The sequence below is a fragment of the Coregonus clupeaformis genome, chromosome 15, assembly GCF_020615455.1.
Source record: "Coregonus clupeaformis isolate EN_2021a chromosome 15, ASM2061545v1, whole genome shotgun sequence".
NCBI classification, from domain to species: Eukaryota; Metazoa; Chordata; class Actinopteri; order Salmoniformes; family Salmonidae; genus Coregonus; species Coregonus clupeaformis.
In genome coordinates, this window is record NC_059206.1 from 10,222,069 (window position 1) to 10,244,111 (window position 22,043).

General features: G+C 44.3%; 1 protein-coding gene across 3 annotated transcripts in view; it reads left to right on the plus strand.

The window, feature by feature from the left end:
• onecut2 (one cut homeobox 2) overlaps positions 1–12,369 on the plus strand; it is a 30,733-nt gene extending 18,364 nt beyond the window's left edge. For 2 of the 3 annotated variants that reach the window (XM_041897322.1, XM_041897323.1), the window contains one exon: positions 12,081–12,369. In XM_041897322.1, coding sequence (XP_041753256.1) covers positions 12,081–12,367 — 287 coding nt within the window. In that variant the 3' untranslated portion in view covers positions 12,368–12,369. The remainder of the gene's footprint in view (positions 1–12,080) is intronic. The other variant, XM_041897324.1, reaches the window with a different exon arrangement.
• The last annotated feature ends 9,674 nt before the right edge of the window (positions 12,370–22,043 follow it).

The following is a 22,043-nucleotide window of genomic DNA, read 5'->3' on the forward strand; positions in this document are numbered from 1 at the left end:
ACATGATTCATATTTTCATAAAATGATCATGTCAACATTTCAAGTTGAGCGGATCAAGTCCTGTAATTTAATGAGAAATATATACAGTATATGGACACATAATACACAGTAGGATTTTCACATATAATATAAGGAGCATCGAGTTGTTGTGTTTGCCTTTAAAAGGTGGAATAACCAAACCAGAACCCAAGACATGATGCTCACCATTCTATTCTCATTAGGCCTACATATAGCCTGTGTTGCACAACTTTGATATGCAATACTCTTAGAAAATAATTAAACAAATTCATGTTTGATTCAAAAAGCTACAATAAGCAACTTCAAAACATGCCAAAATTGATATCCAGGGCCGCTCCTGGCTGTTCCGCCGCCCTAGGCGAGACAACAAAATGGCCGCCCCCTGCAAAACTAGAGTAGTCCCAGTAAGCAAAATGACATTGAAAATATGTGGACACTTGTCTCCCGAGTGGCGCAGTGGTCTAAGGCACTGCATCGCAGTGTTAGCTGTGTCACTAGAGATCCTGGTTTGAATCCAGGCTCTGTCGTATCTGGCTGCGACCGGGAGACTCATGGGGTGGCGCACAATTGGTCAAGGGTAGGGGAGGGAATGGCCGGCAGGGATGTAGCTCAGTTGGTAGAGCATGGTGTTTGCAACACCAGGGTTGTGGGTTTGTTTCCCATGGGGGGCCAGTATTAAAAATAAAAGGTATGCACTCACTAACTGTAAGTCACTCTGGATAAGAGTGTCTGCTAAATGTAAATGTCTAAAATATTTATTTTCCAGACATTGAAGTTAGGTTCTATTTAGGTTCTGAATGAAAGGTGAAAATACATATTTTCCGGACGTTGAAATCAGGTTCATTTTCATGTCCATCTATGTGGTAGGCCCACCGTTTGTAAAACAGCAAAAAAAGACGTGGAAAAGACGTCGGTGTCGGTCCGTGCTTACTGGGGTGTAGCCTACCATGTCAGCCCACAGTGGAATGTTACGAATGCCCATCCACGTGGTAGGTCCACTGGAATGTTACGAATGCCCATCCACGTGGTAGGTCCACTGGAATGTTACGAATGCCCATCCACGTGGTAGGTCCACTGGAATGTTACGAATGCCCATCCACGTGGTAGGTCCACTGGAATGTTACGAATGCCCATCCACGTGGTAGGTCCACCGTTTGGAAAACAGGCCGTTACATTGGCTTTACTAGTCCTGATTCCTGTAACTAATCAATTTGGCTATTTAAGCTCTGAATACCAGCTACCCAACTTTATCAGGAGGAGTTATCCTGAGCATATTTGCAATGTGTTTACACAGCGGGAAATGCAGGAGTATTTAATTTTTTACTATGATCAGCTCGTAAGAAATGTACGGATACAAACTTGAAACCACTGATCATGACAATTTAGCCCACTGGATGAATCTCCTGGACAGCAGTTGTGAGTAGCCTGATTGCCCATCCCATACTGCCCATGTTACTTTGACCTGTCCTGTTTTTAGGATATGGTGTTAACATGTCAGCGCTTTTTTTATTTGATTGGACGCCATTTATGTTAGGCTATTTGATCGGCAAAACCGTAAAAAGTTTCTGTCTCATTACATTGTCATACATTTTATCTCCAGCCCGTAGGCTTCAGAAAAGGCCACATACTCTTTCTACCATATCCTAGATATGCTACATGATTTATGTTAGAAGATTTATTTTGACGGAATGTTAGTGGAGCGCCGCAGCAATGAATCTCTCCAACAGCACCCTGGAGAGGCGTGCTGGGAATGGATAAGATACATATTTTGTGTCCCTGCCTTTGACAAAGTGGGCACTGCTTATCACAGGGCGGCATCAGTGCTCACCTAAAAAGCCCATATGCCACTGGTTGAGAGAAATTGTCAATGTTTTTGGGCAGAATTATGTGAGGCTTTATGTGTTGTTGGAGGTGCGTCTCGTCAGTTTAGCTCAGAAAATGCCGCCCTCGTCAATCTGCTGCCACAGGCAGCCGCCTAATCCTGCCTAACGAGCTGGCCGGCCCTGCTGACAGCTCTGCTGCCTAATAAGTGGGCCGGCCCTGCTGACATCTCTGCTGCCTACCGAGCTGGCCGGCCCTGCTGACAGCTCTGCTGCCTAACGAGCTGGCCGGTCCTGCTGACAGCTCTGCTGCCTAACGAGTGGGCCGGCCCTGCTGACAGCTCTGCTGCCTAACGAGCGGGCCGGCCCTGCTGACAGCTCTGCTGCCTAACGGGAGGACCGGCCCTGCTGACAGCTCTGCTGCCTAACGAGCGGGCCGGCCCTGTTGACAGCTCTGCTGCCTAACGAGCGGACCGGCCCTGCTGACAGCTCTGCTGCCTAACGAGCTGGCCGACCCTGCTGACAGCTCTGCTGCCTAACGAGCTGGCCGGTCCTGCTGACAGCTCTGCTGCCTAACGAGCTGGCCGGCCCTGCTGACAGCTCTGCTGCCTAACGAGCGGACCGGCCCTGCTGACAGCTCTGCTGCCTAATAAGTGGGCCGGCCCTGCTGACAGCTCTGCTGCCTAATGAGCTGGCCGGTCCTGCTGACAGCTCTGCTGCCTAACGAGCTGGCCGGCCCTGCTGACAGCTCTGCTGCCTAACGAGCGGGCCGGCCCTGCTGACAGCTCTGCTGCCTAACGAGCTGGCTGGCCCTGCTGACAGCTCTGCTGCCTAACGAGCTGGCCGGCCCTGCTGACAGCTCTGCTGCCTAACGAGCTGGCCGGCCCTGCTGACAGCTCTGCTGCCTAATGAACTGGCCGGCCCTGCTGACAGCTCTGCTGCCTAACGAGCTGGCCGGCCCTGCTGACAGCTCTGCTGCCTAACGGGAGGACCGGCCCTGCTGACAGCTCTGCTGCCTAACGGGAGGACCGGCCCTGCTGACAGCTCTGCTGCCTAACGGGAGGACCAGCCCTGCTGACAGCTCTGCTGCCTAATGAGCTGGCCGGCCCTGCTGACAGCTCTGCTGCCTAACGAGCTGGCCGGCCCTGCTGACAGTTCTGCTGCCTAACGGGAGGACCAGCCCTGCTGACAGCTCTGCTGCCTAACGAGCGGGCCGGCCCTGCTGACAGCTCTGCTGCCTAACGAGCTGGCCGGCCCTGCTGACAGCTCTGCTGCCTAACGAGCTGGCCGGCCCTGCTGACAGCTCTGCTGCCTAACGGGAGGACCGGCCCTGCTGACAGCTCTGCTGCCTAATAAGTGGGCCGGCCCTGCTGACAGCTCTGCTGCCTAACGAGCTGGCCGGCCCTGCTGACAGCTCTGCTGCCTAATGAACTGGCCGGCCCTGCTGACAGCTCTGCTGCCTAACGAGCTGGCCGGCCCTGCTGACAGCTCTGCTGCCTAACGGGAGGACCGGCCCTGCTGACAGCTCTGCTGCCTAACGGGAGGACCGGCCCTGCTGACAGCTCTGCTGCCTAACGGGAGGACCAGCCCTGCTGACAGCTCTGCTGCCTAACGAGCTGGCCGGCCCTGCTGACAGCTCTGCTGCCTAACGGGAGGACCGGCCCTGCTGACAGCTCTGCTGCCTAACGGGAGGACCAGCCCTGCTGACAGCTCTGCTGCCTAACGAGCTGGCCGGCCCTGCTGACAGCTCTGCTGCCTAACGAGCTGGCCGGCCCTGCTGACAGTTCTGCTGCCTAACGGGAGGACCGGCCCTGCTGACAGCTCTGCTGCCTAACGGGAGGACCGGCCCTGCTGACAGCTCTGCTGCCTAATGGGAGGACCAGCCCTGCTGACAGCTCTGCTGCCTAACGAGCTGGCCGGCCCTGCTGACAGCTCTGCTGCCTAATGAGCGGACAGGCCCTGCTGACAGCTCTGCTGCCTAACGGGAGGACCAGCCCTGCTGACAGTTCTGCTGCCTAACGGGAGGACCAGCCCTGCTGACAGTTCTGCTGTGCAGTTAATGCATTCCAACTTCCAACGGGTGCATCTCCCTATGCGCTTGGCAGTGTGCCAGTAGAAATGCATCACATCCTGATGTACACTGACTGTACAAAACCTTAAGAACCCCTGCTCTTTCCATGATGTAGACTGACCAGGTGAATCCAGGTGAAAGCTATGATCCCTTATTGATGTCACCTGTTAAATCCACTTCAATCAGTGTAGGTGAAGGGGAGGAGACGGGGTTAAAGAAGGATTTTTATGCCTTGAGACAATTGAGACATGGATTGTGTATGTGTGCCATTCAGAGGGTGAATGGGCAAGACAAAAGATTTAAGTGCCTTTAAACGGGGTATGGTAGTAGGTGCCAGGAACACCGGTTTGAGGGTGTCAAGAACTGCAACGCTGCTGAGTGTTTCACGCTCAACAGTTTCCCGTGTGTATCAAGAATGGTCCACCACCCAAAGGACATCCAGCCAACTTGTGGGAAGCATTGGAGTCAACATGGGCCAGCATCCCTATGGAACGCTTTCGACACCTTGTAGAGTCCATGCCCCGACGAATTGAGGCTGTTCTGAGGGTGCAACTCAGTAATAGGAAGGTGTTCTTAACCATGGATTAGAAGGGCTGTTATCCCTCTGATAAAAGAGAGGGGGAAGCCTACTTTATCGATCGTAGGCTATTGATTGAACCTTATAAAGAACCCCCCCAAAGTTAACTCCTCCTTTCCCTCTCCTCTGGAAACGGAAAATCCTCCTCTGAATAATATAATTGGGTGTTTGATACTACTGTAACCTGTCCTTTGTGGAAAGAAACCTTGATTGAATCACTGGAGCGTGGACTTTCATTGTCAGGGGAGATTGCTCCTTTTACATGTAGATGTGTAGGCAGTTTTTATGCGTCCTGGGTTAGCGATTGCTCTGGGGGGGTTTCGGCGACTGTAGCCTAAGTATAATAGAAAAGTATGAGAGATAATTTCATCATCACACGAAGGTGTTGGCCTTGATGTTGTGGTTATATCAGGAAGCCTTGTTGATGTTGTTTTTATCAGTAATCTGAAGGAAATCTAGCCAATAGTAGCCTCTTGTAGTAACATCGTTCATGTGACATCATTTATGGCCATGAAATTTAAATGGAGATTTGTTTGATGGGATAGTTAGAATAGCAATAACCAATAGGCTACGGTCCCATTTCTAATATTTAAGATTAATTATAATGACGAAATGTTGCAGCCACAGTGTGAATAGCGTTTGTAAAAAGGAAGTGAAAGCCTTGACGCTCGTCAGGCAGTGGCGTGTATTCATGGATGCCAAGGGAAGCCAGGCTTCCCCAAAATATTGCCCAAGAAAAATATATTTTATCCTTCGTCTGTCTGTGTTTCATAATTTTCCTTCAATTCGCAAGAGGCTGTATGTCTCTCACAAGAGAAAGCATCTGAGCGAACGAAACAGCGCGGCTCTGTCTCTCTACGTGTAGGCCATCTATCTGACGCTGTCTGGTAATAGCGCCGCTCCGTCTCTCTACGTGTAGGCCATCTATCTGACGCTGTCTGGTAACAGCGCCGCTCCTTCTCTCTACGTGTAGGCCATCTATCTGACGCTGTCTGGTAACAGCGCCGCTCCGTCTCTCTACGTGTAGGCCATCTATCTGACGCTGTCTGGTAACAGCGCCGCTCCGTCTCTCTACGTGTAGGCCATCTATCTGACGCTGTCTGGTAACAGCGTCTCTCTACGTGTAGGCCATCTATCTGACGCTGTCTGGTAACAGCGCCGCTCCGTCTCTCTACGTGTAGGCCATCTATCTGACGCTGTCTGGTAACAGCGCCGCTCCGTCTCTCTACGTGTAGGCCATCTATCTGATGCTGTCTGGTAACAGCACCTCTCTACGTGTAGGCCAACTATCTGATGCTGTCTGGTCCAAAAAGTGTCAAGGGAAGCCAGCTTGGATTTGGCGTCACTCCTATCAAATCCCATTGAGAGCAAACGTCATTGACAGAAAAACTTGAATTGTTACATCAAGTTGTGGTGTTGTCCTCCGGTGGCTAGCTAGCCTGCTAGCTAAAACTGGCCTTTTCCTAAATTAGACATGGATGGAGATAGGGATTTGGACTTGTGGTTTTACTTAATTATCCTTACTGGCCAATGATTATAACAGCGATTCTGATCCAACCATTAATTCATACATTGTTGTGCCGCTGGCCTGAGAGGATGGAAGTTCAATATGTAGCTAGATGTAGAAGGCTAATGTTAATTATCTAACGTTGCCCATGAATGGAAGTTAGGCTAGGAGCAAGTATTTTAGCCGGGTAGCCTGAGACAACAACAAACTAAAAGCGTGTACTGTATGACAGAGTGATAGTTAGTAGGATGGCATTGGCGTTTCTCTACAAGTAGGGCGAGTCAACATGTTTTTCTACTTGCACGAACGTGCACGCACACACACAGAAATCAGAACCATGGACAGCCACATCATATTTAGCTTACGTTGATTGGACTAAATTGTTTTTGGTATCTTTTAGTTGTCACTGTATTAGACTAAGCAGAGGTGATTTGATGATGTTGAAATGGTGCTGGAATAGTGGAGGCAGCTCCTGTTTTCTTTGCGACTTGCGGTAACTCTCCATGGTTCTAAATCAATAGTTGTTTAGTGGTCCGAAAATGTCGGAAACATTAACTTGCTTGACCCTGCTGTAGGTCATGTAACTGTCTGTTACTGTACATGCAATATGCGTTGTGGACTTCACTGGACAGAGGTTGCTATCCGGTTTTGTCATTTAAAAAAAGGTGATTTTACACACGCACCGTTACTGTCGTCATGTTATGTGCAGCTTTATATAACAAATTATAAACTAAACTGCAACTCTGCACAAAAAGATGTAGATTGAATACAACAAAAAAATTTTATTTTTTTATTTTTTATTTTTATTTTTTTTCGGGGGGAATGGATCAGCTTAATATTGCAGATAGATTGTATCTTCTATCAATGTAATTGTCTGCATCACTTCCAATCCCCCATGTTTTATTTTTTATTTTTTATATATATATATTCCCCTTTATTACTTTTCAACCCCACCATCCTTTCCCTACTTGGAGTAAATTAGTGAACAACAACGCCCAGGCCTCTACTTCCGGTCTATACTTACTATCTACACCTTATGGACAGAGTTAATTTTACAATAATTCTATATATATATATATATATATATTTATTTATTTTTTTGCTCCTGAACTTCTTCTACTCTCAACCTCTCCGATCATTTTCATGATGTCCATCCGGTTTGCTTCTAAATGCCATATCTTTCTAACTGTGCTCTTTCCCAAAAGCTCCCAACATACAACCTATATACTTATTATGGACACAGTAATACAACAATTAAAGACAACAATCACTGCAACAAGCTTAATTGTTTTTATTCACTATTAGATATGTCAGTTTCTATATCCTGATAATATATATTGTCTGGACATTTTCTGTTATCGATTATAATTACTACCTTTCTTCTACCTAATAACTGGCCTAGGCTACCTACCCTAAATTGTGTTATTGTGAAACGTGAATGACGTCTAAAGATTGTGAAATAATCTATCATATCCAGATCGAATGGGGCGTTTGTTTTTTTATGTTTTAATGAAGCCCTCTAGGCAGAAGACCCGGTTAGCAAGAAGACACTCACTATTACGGTTGCAAGCATATCGCTGGTGTCAGTCTGAGAGAATATTGTCAGTGAATACTGCCACCTTCTGGTAGGATCTTGTAAGTTCCGTTTTTAGTTTCACATTTCACCGCAAGAGTGACGGGCGTGGAACAGACATACAGAGAGAGAGAGAGAGAGAGAGAGCCCGGTGGTCTGTCTCAAAGAATCGACATACGAATGTGTATTTCTATGAACGGTGTAATATGCTATCCCTTTGTAATAGACCTATTAAGTAAACTGGTATCATGTTGTTGTTTCTCATTCTTTAGTCGTGCTTTGTTTACATTTTAGTTTACATGTAAGTCGCTCTTATCCAGAGCGACTTACAGGAGCAATTAGGGTTAAGTGCCTTGCTCAAGGGCACATCGACAGATTTTTCACCTAGTCGGCTCGGGGATTAGAACCAGCGACCTTTCAGTTACTGGCACAACGCTCTTAACCACTAAGCTACCTGCCGCCTCAAGTTTAATAGCCTACTGTTTACTAGCTGTATATTCAGTGGGCCTACATACTTTTGCCATCGTGTGAGCAGTATACTAATGTCAAGAGCTAGGTATAAGCTAGGCTTATATGTTTGAGTTAACTCAGAACTAAGATGTGTTGCACATAGGGCCTACAAGTACAGAAATAAATCTGATTCCGGTGGTCGCTCAATGGTAGCCTTGTTTCAGCACAATGTACAGACAGAGCCACAGCGTTCTGAATGGGGCCGATGTTACCAGACAATCTGCTATAAACTTGACCAGTTTTTCAAATTGAAGAAAGACTTTCAGAAATATTAACATGCACAGATATGAGTATAGCCCTACGTGATCGTGTCATGGCAGCGGAGAGGGTGGTGGAGAGTATGTGACGTTGTTTGGTGCGTTTCAGAACAGGTGTAGCAGTGCCATATTATCAGTGTCCTCTTTTTAGGGTGTTACTTGTATTAATTCCTCAAAATGTGATTATTTAACTAGAGAAAGAGGACACTGATAATATTCTATCAAGGCCCTGGGCAGTCCATGTCTCCCTATGTGTTGGCGATAAGGATCGGAGGATAGGAGATGGGGATAGATGTTTTCGAGGAGGATAGAGATGCCGGATAGATGGGCAGTCATTAGGATCAGAGGATAGGAGATGCCGGGATAGACCTGGGCAGTCCATGTCTCCCTATGTGTTGGCGATAAGGATCGGAGGATAGGAGATGGCGGGATAGACCTGGGCAGTAGTGTTGGGAAAGGAGGATAGGAGATGCCGGGATAGACCTGGGCAGTCCATGTCTCCCTATGTGTTGGCGATAAGGATCGGAGGATAGGAGATGCCGGGATAGACCTGGGCAGTCCATGTCTCCCTATGTGTTGGCGATAAGGATCGGAGGATAGGAGATGGCGGGATAGACCCTGTGTTTATTTGCAATCAGCTCTCTTGGATAGTTTCCCCTTACAAAATAGGTTTTGTACTAAATTGAGTTCTTAACCTGATTCATATTGATCTCTCTGGGTCTCAATTGTGCATACTTAATTCAGGGAGGTAATCAAATCAACCCAGGCCGGCGGTGCTGAGTGCCAGGGATACAGTGCCAAACACGTACAGGGTCTCAATCCGTTTCTGTCTCCAATGGGAGGTTATATTGTATAAACAGATATATACAGAATAGTGGTTATATACAGAATAATGGTAAGATAATAATGGTTAGATACAAGAATAATGGTTATATACAGAATAATAAGCATGATGGTTATATGCAGAATAATGGCTATATACAGAATAATGGTTATATACAGAATAATGGTTATATACAGAATAATGGTTATATACAGAATAATGGTTATATACAGAATAATGGCTATATACAGAATAATGGTTATATACAGAATAATGGTTATATACAGAATAATGGTTATATACAGAATAATGGTTATATACAGAATAATGGTTATATACAGAATAATGGTTATATACAGAATAATGGCTATATACAGAATAATGGTTATATACAGAATAATGGTTATATAAAGAATAATTGTTATATACAGAATAATGGTTATATACAGAATAATGGCTATATACATAATAATGGTTATATACAGAATAATGGCTATATACAGAATAATGGTTATATACAGAATAATGGCTATATACAGAATAATGGTTATATACAGAATAATGGTTATATACAGAATAATGGTTATATACAGAATAATGGCTATATACAGAATAATGGTTATATACAGAATAATGGTTATATAAAGAATAATGGTTATATACAGAATAATGGTTATATACAGAATAATGGCTATATACAGAATAATGGTTATATACAGAATCATTGTTATATACAGAATGAAGGGCTATCAATGGATAAAGCACATGATTCATTCATGTCAGCAGGTCTATGAAAAAAAAAGAGCAAATACTACATTGAAATGATTTGTTCCATACGAAGCGTTGTGATTTCAGGCAGCATATTTAATGATAGTGTGTTGACGGCACATTATGAGTAATGATATGTGTGTTTTGTCTAGTGTCTGTCCACTAGTCTGCCTGTGCATTACGAGGTTGCATGGGTTCTAGAGAGCTGTGTGTGGGAGGCGCGGCAGCCATCTTGCAACGGAATGTTGACATTTGATGACATACTTCTTCTGTCAACAAAGAAGGGCTGTTTCTTTCTCCTTTATCCTCCACCTCATTCCCACTGACTGAAGACTACTGTGTGGTTACTGTGAGGGCAGAGTGACTTTTCCACAACAAATCTTGTAGCCCAGACAAATGGTTACTCTGAAAGTGTCTTGACACATTGGTCAAATATTGTTGTTGTTGGTGTGTACTACATTTAAAGGTGATTTTGACTTCAGATTTAATAATGATAGAAATATATATATTTTTTGACTCTGCAGGTTTTACGTCAATAATAATGTTGCTATTTATAGCACATACAGTGCATTCGGAAAGTATTCAGACCACTCAAGGACATTCAGAGACTTGTCTCGAAGCCACTCCTGCGTTGTCTTGGCTGTGTGCTTAGGGTCGTTGTCTTGTTGGAAGGTGAACCTTCGCCCCAGTCTGAGGTCCTGAGCGCTCTGGAGCAGGTTTTTATCAAGGATCTCTCTGTACTTTGCTCCGTTCATCTTTCCCTCGATCCTGACTAGTCTCCCAGTCCCTGCCGCTGAAAAACATCCCCACAGCATGATGCTGCCACCACCATGCTTCACCGTAGGGATGGTGCCAGGTTTCCTCCAGACGTGACGCTTGGCATTCAGGCCAAAGAGTTCAATCTTGGTTTCATCAGACCAGAGAATCTTATTTCTCATGGTCTGAGAGTCCTTTAGGTGCCTTTTGGCAAACTCCAAGCGGGGTCATGTGCCTTTTACTGAGGAGTGGCTTCCGTCTGGCCACTCTACCATAAAGGCCTGATTGGTGGAGTGCTGCAGAGATGGTTGTCCTTCTGGAAGGTTCTCCCATCTCCACAGAGGATCTCTGGAGCTCTGTCAGAGTGACCATCTGGTTCTTGGTCACCTCCCTGACCAAGGCCCTTCTCCCCCCGTTGATAAGTTTGTTCGGGCGGCCAGCTCTCGGAAGAGTCTTGGTGGTTCCAAACTTCTTCCATTTAAGAATGATGGAGGCCACTGTGTTCTTGGGGACCTTCAATGCTGCAGACATTTTTTGGTACCCTTCCCCAGATCTGTGCCTCGACACAATCCTGTCTCTGAGCTCTACGGACAATTCCTTCGACCTCATGGCTTGGTTTTTGCTCTGACATGCACTCTCAATTGTGGGACCTTACATAGACAGGTGTGTGCCTTTCCAAATCATGTCCAATCAATTCAATTTACCACATGTGGACTCCAATCAAGTTGTAGAAACATCTCAAGGATGATCAATGGAAACAGGACCTGAGCTCAATTTCTAGTCTCATAGCAAAGGGTGTGAATACTTATGTAAATAAGGTATATTATTTTATTTTATTTTGTATTCTATTTTATTTTTTGTGCAAACAAATCTAAAAACCTGTTTTCACTCTGTCATTATGGGGTATTGTGTGTAGATTGATGAGGGAAAAAAAACAATTTAATCCATTTTAGAATAAGGCTGTAACGTAATAAAATGTGGAAAAAGTCAAGGGGTCTGAATACTTTCCGAATGCCCTGTAGAAATGCTTGACTTGTATGGCACAAATTATGTAAACATGCAGAAAACCTTAACAAGACTGACACATGCACGCACACACATACACACACACACACACACACACACACACACACACACACACACACACACACATTAGTCATATAGGGTCTGTTGTAAGTTTATAAGTTGAGACTGACCTAAGACAGGTACACATGTTTACCTCACCCAAGATCACACTGCATCACATCTTCACCTCTCTCTCAGTAGGATCATTCCTATGTATGACTACTAACATATTCTCTCTCTTCTTCCTCACTCTACCCTGTCTCTCTGTGTTGTCTTCCCTCCCTCCCTCCCTCCCTCCCTCCCTCCCTCCCTCCCTCCCTCCCTCCCTCCTAAAGCGTGCAAAAGAAAAGAACAAGACCCAAGCAAGGAAAGGAACAATACACCAAAGAAATCCCGCCTGGTTTTTACTGACCTGCAGCGTCGCACCCTGCTGGCCATCTTCAAGGAGAACAAGCGTCCGTCCAAAGAGATGCAGATGACCATCTCTCAGCAGCTGGGACTGGAACTCACCACCGTTAGCAACTTCTTCATGAACGCCCGCAGGCGCAGCCTGGACAAATGGATGGACGAGGGGAGTCCAGGAGGAGCCTCCTCAGCCTCCAGCACTTGTACCAAAGTGTGATCGATGGGGGGGTGGGGTGGGGGGGGAGTTAGGGTTCGGGGAAGGTTAAGTGAGGGTTGGGGTTGACGGGTGGGGCGAGGGGATGAGGGAGGGGCGGGGCCAGCTGGTCAGTGCACCAAGGAGGGGCGTTTTACATTTTGCTTTTTGAGGATGAGTTAAAAAGGAAAGGGGCTGTTTACTGGCTGATTTAGCAAAAATTAATCAGATCCATTTATAGAACATTGATGCATTGATGAAGCACTATAGGGTAATCCAACCCCCTGCACACTGCCTGAATGATACCACCAGTCCAAGGATATTCATGACTAATGTCTATCTGAAAACTATAGCTTTATTATAATGACACACAGTTAATCTGCTCTAGTTTTATATAATGTCCCTCAAAACATTTAGCCCAAAAACCAAAGACCAAGTATAATATGCTAATATATATATATTATGTAAATTATCTATATGCGGTATTGTATTGAAACCACAGGGTTAGCTAACCCACCAAAGAATTAACCACAGAATGTCCTAGCAATCTCCCGGTGCAGGACTTCCTTGAGATCATCATATAGAATACTTACATTAACAATCAGAATTTGGCTCCAAATACCTAGTATTATCTTTTCTAAACTCCAATGATGCAGACAAGTTGTGATATATTTCGGATGAATGTTGTTGACACAAGTCCAGGTCAAAAATGCCAAAAGCAGAAAAGACTGACTATATACAGCTATTTATCTTACCCATTTCAAAGGAATAATAGTTAGGTCAATATCCATGTTTATATGCCAGCTTTACAATTTAGTTGTGCAATCCTTTCCCCAGGAACTCAGAACAGAAGCAGAGAAATCCTGTATAGATGTGATCTACCTCTAGTTAGTCTGCTAATTCCCTGTTTTTCCCAGAAAACCTGGTTAGAACTTCCCCTGAATCAGGAGGGAATTAGCAGGAAATCCGGAACCCTCCAACCAGGATTTCTGGAAAACCTGAGAACTTTGAGAAAGCAACCCTAGTCTGATTTTATAACTGGAGAACAGACCAATAGACAGCAGGTAGAGACATGATATTAGAGAGGATGCTGAAACATCATCAACATCATCAGATAATCTTATGAGGGGAGTATACGACTTAGAGAGACCTTTCCACAACCAGCTACTGGCAAGTATGCAAGCACAACACACGACAGACACACACACACACGACCGACTCACACACACACACACACACACACACACACACGACCGACTCACACACACACACACACACACACACACACACACACACACACACACCATTGACTCTTTACAGTGTAAAGCAACTACTACACGTAGCTCTCTCTCAACATTTGTAGCGGTCTGCAAAGTATGTGAGCACAATCTTGAAGCACATTTTCTTTGCAATAGAACTGGAGCTGCAGCTCAATGTAGAATGTTCTTCACATATTAGAAAACTCAGGATGCCATTTCTAAACAGCGGCTGATGAACACCGACTACTACTACTACTACTACTACTACTACTACTACTACTACTACTACTACTACTACTACTACTATACTACCCACTCTTGCACACACACAGTATAGTACTATGCTCTCTATAGTGTAATCACGACCAAACCACAGTAGGACAGTGGAACACACCCATGAGGAGCCATTTCCCCTGTTTCCTAACTTTGTATTATAGAAGGTTTCTGGTAAGACTAAAATTATTATTCTACCCTAGCTTAACATGGTTTATCTAAACATAGTAACCATCAATTCTATTTTAATGACAATATCAATCAGCTCCATGCAAGCCTCCACTAGCCTCCACTAGAGTCCACTAGTCTCCACTAGCCTCCACTAGCCTCCACTAGCCTCCACTAGAGTCCACTAGCCTTCACTAGCCTTCACTAGCCTCCACTAGCCTCCACTAGCCTCCACTAGAGTCCACTAGTCTCCACTAGCCTTCACTAGCCTCCACTAACCTCCACTAGTCTCCACTAGCCTCCACTAACCTCCACTAACCTCCACTAGTCTCCACTAGCCTCCACTAACCTCCACTAGCCTCCACTAGCCTCCACTAACCTCCACTAACCTCCACTAGCCTCCATTAGCCTCCACTAGCCTTCACTAGCCTCCACTAACCTCCACTAGCCTCCACTAACCTCCACTAGTCTCCACTAGCCTCCACTAGCCTCCACTAGTCTTCACTAGCCTCCACTAGTCTTCACTAGCCTCCACTAACCTCCACTAGTCTCCACTAGCCTCCACTAGTCTTCACTAGCCTCCACTAACCTCCACTAGTCTCCACTAGCCTCCACTAACCCCCACTAGTCTTCACTAGCCTCCACTAACCTCCACTAACCTCCACTAGCCTCCATTAGCCTCCACTAGCCTCCACTAGCCTCCACTAACCTCCACTAGTCTTCACTAGCCTCCACTAACCTCCACTAGCCTCCACTAGCCTCCACTAGCCTCCACTAACCTCCACTAGCCTCCACTAACCTCCACTAGCCTCCACTAACCTCCACTAGCCTCCACTCGCCTCCACTAGCCTCCACTAACCTCCACTAGCCTCCACTAGTCTCCACTAGCCTCCACTAACCTCCACTAGCCTCCACTAACCTCCACTAGCCTCCACTAGCCTCCACTAACCTCCACTAGCCTCCACTAACCTCCACTAGCCTCCACTAGTCTCCACTAGCCTCCACTAACCTCCACTAGCCTCCACTAACCTCCACTAGCCTCCACTAGTCTCCACCAGCCTCCACTAACCTCCACTAGCCTCCACTAGCCTCCACTAGCCTCCACTAACCTCCACTAGCCTCCACTAGCCTCCACTAGCCTCCACTAGCCTCCACTAGCCTCCACTAGCCTCCACTAGCCTCCACTAGCCTCCACTAACCCATGTCCTCATCACTAACATACTAGTAGGACTCTGGACCAGTCAGCGGTCTGTGACCTCTGTGAACCAGTCAGCAGTCTGTGACCTCTGTGAACCAGTCAGCGGTCCGTGACCTCTGTGAGATGAACTGGCTTGGCTGATCAGGGCCTTTGTAATAGAAAAAGAGGACAATCTCAAAGACGGTGCCTGTCGGTTCCATCTCTTGACAAGGTTCAGACGCTGATATGGAAGATGGATGCTCAGCATGTTATAGACGGCAGACAGACAACCTTAGCCTGGGTCCCAGATCAGATGGATGCTCAGCATGTTATAGACGGCAGACAGACAACCTTAGCCTGGGTCCCAGATCAGATGGATGCTCAGCATGTTATAGACGACAGACAGACAACCTTAGCCTGGGTCCCAGATCAGATGGATGCTCAGCATGTTATAGACGGCAGACAGACAACCTTAGCCTGGGTCCCAGATCAGATGGATGCTCAGCATGTTATAGACGACAGACAGACAACCTTAGCCTGGGTCCCAGATCAGATGGATGCTCAGCATGTTATAGACGACAGACAGACAACCTTAGCCTGGGTCCCAGATCAGATGGATGCTCAGCATGTTATAGACGGCAGACAGACAACCTTAGCCTGGGTCCCAGATCTGGTTGTGCTGTCTTGTACAGCCAACACCCTGGGAGCCAGGCTAAGAAAGAAACAGACCAGGAAGAGTGTGGCTTTGTCCCAATGGCACCCTATTCCCTACATAGTGCACTACTTTTAGTGTGCTATATAGGGAATAGGGTGCAGTTTGGGACACTGTCCAAGTCTGCTTCTTACCTGCTCTGCTGATCCTCCACCTGTATGGTACACCAATGATTATTATATACACATGCCTGTGTTGAGGACTCCATTCAACACACAATAGTAATCATGCATTATATTACACATTCTGTTAATATACAACCTCCTCCCTATCAAGTCAACCCCTTACATAAGATCTTTAGAGTTCAATCATGTCAAACTCGGCCATCGATCAAACAACCAAAGCTAAGAGTCCGGTGAGCAGCCCCTTGTCCCATAGAACACAGGTTTTCGTGATACAGAAGCAAGCCAAAGGCTTGAAGGACCATAAATGGACACTTGAGACTTTTTCTATTTATTGACAAATCAAACCAAAGAAACTTTTTCTGCACCTAACTGTTCTACAGAGGATGATAATTATAAATGTGAGCAGCGATGATGATGAGGAAGAAGAAGAAGGAAGAGGAGGAGGAGGAGGAGGACAGACATCAGGGGGGACGGAGAAGTAGCTTTGTTCTGTTCTGATTGGTCAGGACATTTTTTTTTAAGGGGAAGCAGGATAGGAGTGAAAGGGAAAGGTGTGGGAGCTATGCCGTCTCCCAAGGCAGCTGTCTCCCAAGGCAGAATGATGTGTCTCTGAAAGTTGAAGGTTGTCTTTAACGTGTGCCTATGCAGTTTTTCAACAAACAATGGAAAACAACAACGAAAACCTCATCAGCTACAAAACCAAAGATTCAGAATTATTCCCACAGAAGTTTTCCCCCCCAACGCTTATTTTCCCGACAATGTCTACCATATATACAGTCACATAGGTATACATGCATCCATACTGTATAGATTCCACTACCCAGTACATGCATGTATATTCCTGCATGTATGTATGATTTTTTTTTTGAGTACGCTCCTTCTCCAACATGAGACTGTGTGATTCAGTAGGTATGATACATTCTCTCCATCTCCCCCCTTCACTGGACACTGACTACCTCGGTTCTCAATCTGTCCACGCCACTAGGGAACGTCATGCCAGGGGGGGATTCAGGTGTACCTGGCACTGCAGTCTGTAGAGAAACATGATTCTGTGAAACTATGTGAAACTACACACCAAAGATAACTGCTGTACAGCACACCACAATCCTTCCAGTTACACTAACTACCATGCCGTTGTACTCAGATCCTTTCAGTTCCACTAACTACCATGCTGTTGTACTCAGATCCTTTCAGTTCCACTAACTACCATGCTGTTGTATTCAAGACTTACAATCAGTCACACTGCACACGTCTGTCTGTCTCTCTCCCTCTCTCTCTCATCTCATCTGTTCTCCTCTCTCTCCAGTCCACTGCTGAATCCCGGCGTCCATGTTAGTGAAGCAGGGTACATTAGGGGACCGAGGGATTGGGTGCTCATAGGCACATCCTGTATGACTTCACTTCTTTTTTGGGGAAAACAAACAAACTCTACTACTCCTCACAATAAGCAAAATCAAAAATACAAAACAGAATAGTAGTTCAACCTGTTGAGAGAAACTGCTCAAATATCGGTCAAATAGCTTTATCCTTTCCTAGTTGTCTCTCTGTAAGGCTTCTAGTACAAAGATGCTCCGCCACGGTCCTCGTGGTCCTGGTTCTAGCCCTGGTCTTGAGGCTTGGAGCCTGGCGGAGTCCACTTCCATACTCACTACAGTCTGGTCTTCAGAAACATGTACCAACCATGGGTATGAAACCAAAATCCAAAGAGGTTTTCATTGCTTGTCTTTAGTACTTACGTTCGTTTGCCAGTGCCTAATGTACAATTATGTTGTCTTTCCTAGGTTTATGTAATATATGATTTTATTTATGTAATTTATATTTGTTTTAATTAATTGAGAATTCATTTAAATTGCCAAATCTCCCGTGGAACCCTTTACCATGATTAGCTTGCCAAAGTTTACATTGTTTGTCCTGTTTTCGTTTGATGACGCTTGTCAAACTATTTATTTAAGAGGTGTGTTAGTACACATGACAGTTTTTTTTACTTAATGATTTAATGTTATTTAATTAGATGTAATTGTTTGGATGAATATTTATGGTATTTAAGAATGTTAGAGCATCAAAGATGCAGTGCTTATGTCTTACCCCCATTCATTTATGATTAGTTAGCGTGACTTTAAAAAGCCACAGAGGGTGTTTAATTGTTTAGTTGATAATGACAGAACAATGTTTAAAAAATGTAGTAATGTCAGTAGTTGTAATGATGAATATCGCCACTATATTATTATAACTAATTTAGTTAAATCTCTTTCCTATATAGATTTTTTTCTTTAACTTTATTCTTCCTGATGAAAACAATCTGTTGATGAAAAGATAATGAATGAGCACTGCATCGGTTTTTTCTTCTGTGATTTATTATTAATTATTTATTTGCATTATTCTGCTTACCATGATGGACAAGCAATGCATTTCAGACTGATGTTTGTGCCACTGATAGGACAGGGCCACACGTTGATTGAGACAGACAGACTCACCAAAGATAACTGGAACATTTGAGAGGTTGATCGTTGTTTTACTTGTTAGAAGGAAAACAGAGGATTCCCTTAAACAAGCTGCTTCCAAGACTGACTTGTGTGTGTGTAAAAATTGTTCTATTTCTATAGTGAGAACCAAAGAGGCTACCTCACTGACCTTTCCATTTGTCATTTTAATCGTCTTGATGAAACCAAAGATACCAAAGATTTTTTTTTCTCTAGTACGGTCTGCGCTTGGCTCATGCTTTCATTTTGATATTGTCTCTCGCTCTCTTTCTCCTTCCCTCTCCCGTCTTTTCTCTTGCTCTCTCCAGCGCATGCCTTCTCCTCCCATACACTAACAGGTGTAAGGGGGAAGGTGAAGGTGTGTGTTGTGGTTAGGGAAGGTGAGGGTGTGTGTTGGGGATGTATGATCAGTGCTGTGTTTCAGAAAGCCCTTCACCAGATCACAGTACACATGTGTCAAAACCAACGCCGTTTTGCACTAAAGCATTGAGGCAGCCTAGGGGCTGGTTACTCTGATGGACAAAATACATCTACATACTCTGCATAAAGAACATATATACACTACTATATTTCCCAGACATCTTGGGATTGACGTTTCGCCTTGATTTAAAAAAAATGTAACGACCAAATAAGCATTGCCGGAAAAACAAATGTTTCTGAATCTACAACCACAGAAGAGTCAGAATGATTAGCCAAAAACACGGTGTCCATCTTATCAAACTGAAATTATATATTAAGTTATATAATATTTAATAAATATTTCCTGTGAAATTCCTAGTTCCTGAGAAAAGAAGGTTACAGTCCATACGTTTGAAATGCTTCCCTCAATCCCCAAGTATCAATCCTAACAATCAGACTTAATGGAAATAAAGCAATGAAAATATACTGTAAATGGACATCCAAAGCCACAATCCTCCTCCCTGCCTATTGTTTCAGTGCAACGTTGTGATTTAAACCAAACCAAACCAAAGAAACCTCAATACAAAGAAACCAAAGGCACTGGTGAAAGGCCTCTCTGAAAGATGCATACCAAAATGTAACCCTGATGCATTCTGGTTCGACAAAACAGAACACCTGTAATAATAATTATAGCAGTAGTGTACTCCTTGGGACTAATTGTGTGTTCGTAACCAAGTGGGAGGTGGGAATTTACCAGTTGTTAAGTCGTAAATACCAGTTGGATGCGTTCACGTGCTTTGAACTCGTTGAGAAACGCAGATTGGCTAATGGCCAACAAGCTACGTAAATTATAGTGTTCAAAAACCATATTAATAGATAGCTTTTTATAAATAATGTTTTGTTGTTGCATTTAACTGCCGGAAATGCTGTTATAGAGGCCATTCTCTTAGTAGGTGATGTCAGAGGTCACCATGTGGGAGAAGTGTAAGTCGCTCTGGATAAGAGCGTCTGCTAAATGACTAAAATGTAAAATGTAAATGTAAGTGGGAACTCAGGGACGAGTTTGGTTCCCAATAGTAATTAACAGTTGGAAGGGGCCTTCAAATGGAGTTTTCCCAGTTGTATGTAAGAAAATTCCCACTTCCCACTTGGTTACGAACACAGCATTATACTAATCATTGTCTAGCTCCTGTTTGGAAAAAATAATATGGAGTAGAAATGAGAGAGAGAAATAATGTTCAATCTAGTTGGAACTTGGGACAATTGTCAGTTATGAAAGTACAGGAGGTCATCTACGTGTAGCCTATACAATGTAGCATATATTACATGATGACATCTATATATGCAAATAGACTTAAGAGATGGGAGTGGCAGCAGTTGATGTGAGACTCCTGGAACCATATGACAATACTGAGTCCAATGGATTCTCTCTCTAGAGTTGATATGATAGGCTTATAGGCCTATATTACTAATAGGGTTAGAGGCCTATATTCAGCCAGCTATATTACTTTTCCAAATGGGGCTGCTTTAACAAAGACGTAAAAACAGGCGTTTGTTGCAAAGTATGAGATAACCATGAGACGAGTGCCTTGCTTGAACCAAAGCGAAGTCTAGACTTTTATTCCTGTGAATACCTCAGCGTCTAGCCGGCCGTCACGTTGTTGACTAGTGGACAGTGTATTAGTCCGGCTCTGTGGTGCTTTGCAATGCAATCACTAAGCGAACGACAAAGAGAAATGATACCAAAGGCTTTCCAAATCTATCTGTTTCCCCTCCTCTTCTATCCTTCTTACTCTACCAAATGGTTGCAAAGCTTTAAATAAAAAATAAATAAAAAGTTGTGGCATGTCAACAGCGCAGACCGTGCTCTCCTTAATGTTCTCAGATATACCTCAGAGATACTAGTGGTTAGGGTAATGTTATTCTAGCGTATGTAATAAATTATTCACTTTGCTCTTCTTTTGGTTCTTTTCTGTGACTTTACGAGACAAACAAAACAAAAAAAGCTTTATACATTTTAAGTTGTGATTTTCGTAATAGTTGAAGAGGTGCGCTTACCAAAAACAAATGCTTGTCTTATGCTCTCTTGTTAAATGTGACCATTTTTTTCATCTTTTGTGGTTTGAGTTTTTAATTGTTTCTATTTTTATTTTTGTTGTTGGAGGGGCTCCGGTTATTCGCTCAGCTTTCTGGATTGGGGATAGTTGCAGAATGAGCCCACAGTTTACATGTTACAATGTAAAAAAAAAAGAAAAAAAAAAGAAAAACTGTTATTCTGTTCTAGTTTCTCACCACCATTTTGTAAATGTTTCCTTCTTTGTCTTATGACCTATTCTTCTGTGTTGAAGTGTAGCATTACAATTAGCAACTGCCAAACAACAGTGCTATAGCCCAGATTTTATGCATGAATATATTTACAATTAGTTAGCAGTGTAATGCATTGTGACTTAATTACTTTTTCAGTTCAGAATCCGTACCACTCTATGGACTGCATGTGGTTTCTGAGAGTGTGGCTCAGTTGTGTATATATCCCCCCCACCCCCACATAGAGGACCCTCTGGGTAATAGGTGAATAAGCTGAAGGGTCCATATTCAGAGTAGAAGGTTATGAACACAAGGCGAACTGTTAACATGCTGCACAAGGCTAACTGTTAACATACTGTAAGGGTGACAGATACATAGAATTTGTTAGAAACCTGTTTTGAGGCCGATTTGAGACAGTAGTCCACAACTCTGATATAGCCATGTGTAGCAACTTACACAGCGTAGAATTTGACATCGATGGACAAACCATGTAGTATTTAACCAACAACAACAGACCTGAAAACACAGCAGAATAATCATCTTTCAAACGATGTTACAGAAAAGCCTCAACTTCATGACGTCACAGAAGATACTGTGCCAGACAATCTATGCCTCTGTTTCAACTTCCGGCTTAGCTGACTGACAAATAAAACCCTATTATCCGACCACAAATGAGTTTAGGATGAAGTGATTATACTCTACTCTGGTCCTAACTGGGTAAAAACCACCACGTAGACAGATCAACAGCAAGGCCACTAGCCTACCTCAGGGGTCGGAGGTGAAGGGTCAGACAGTCTGATGAC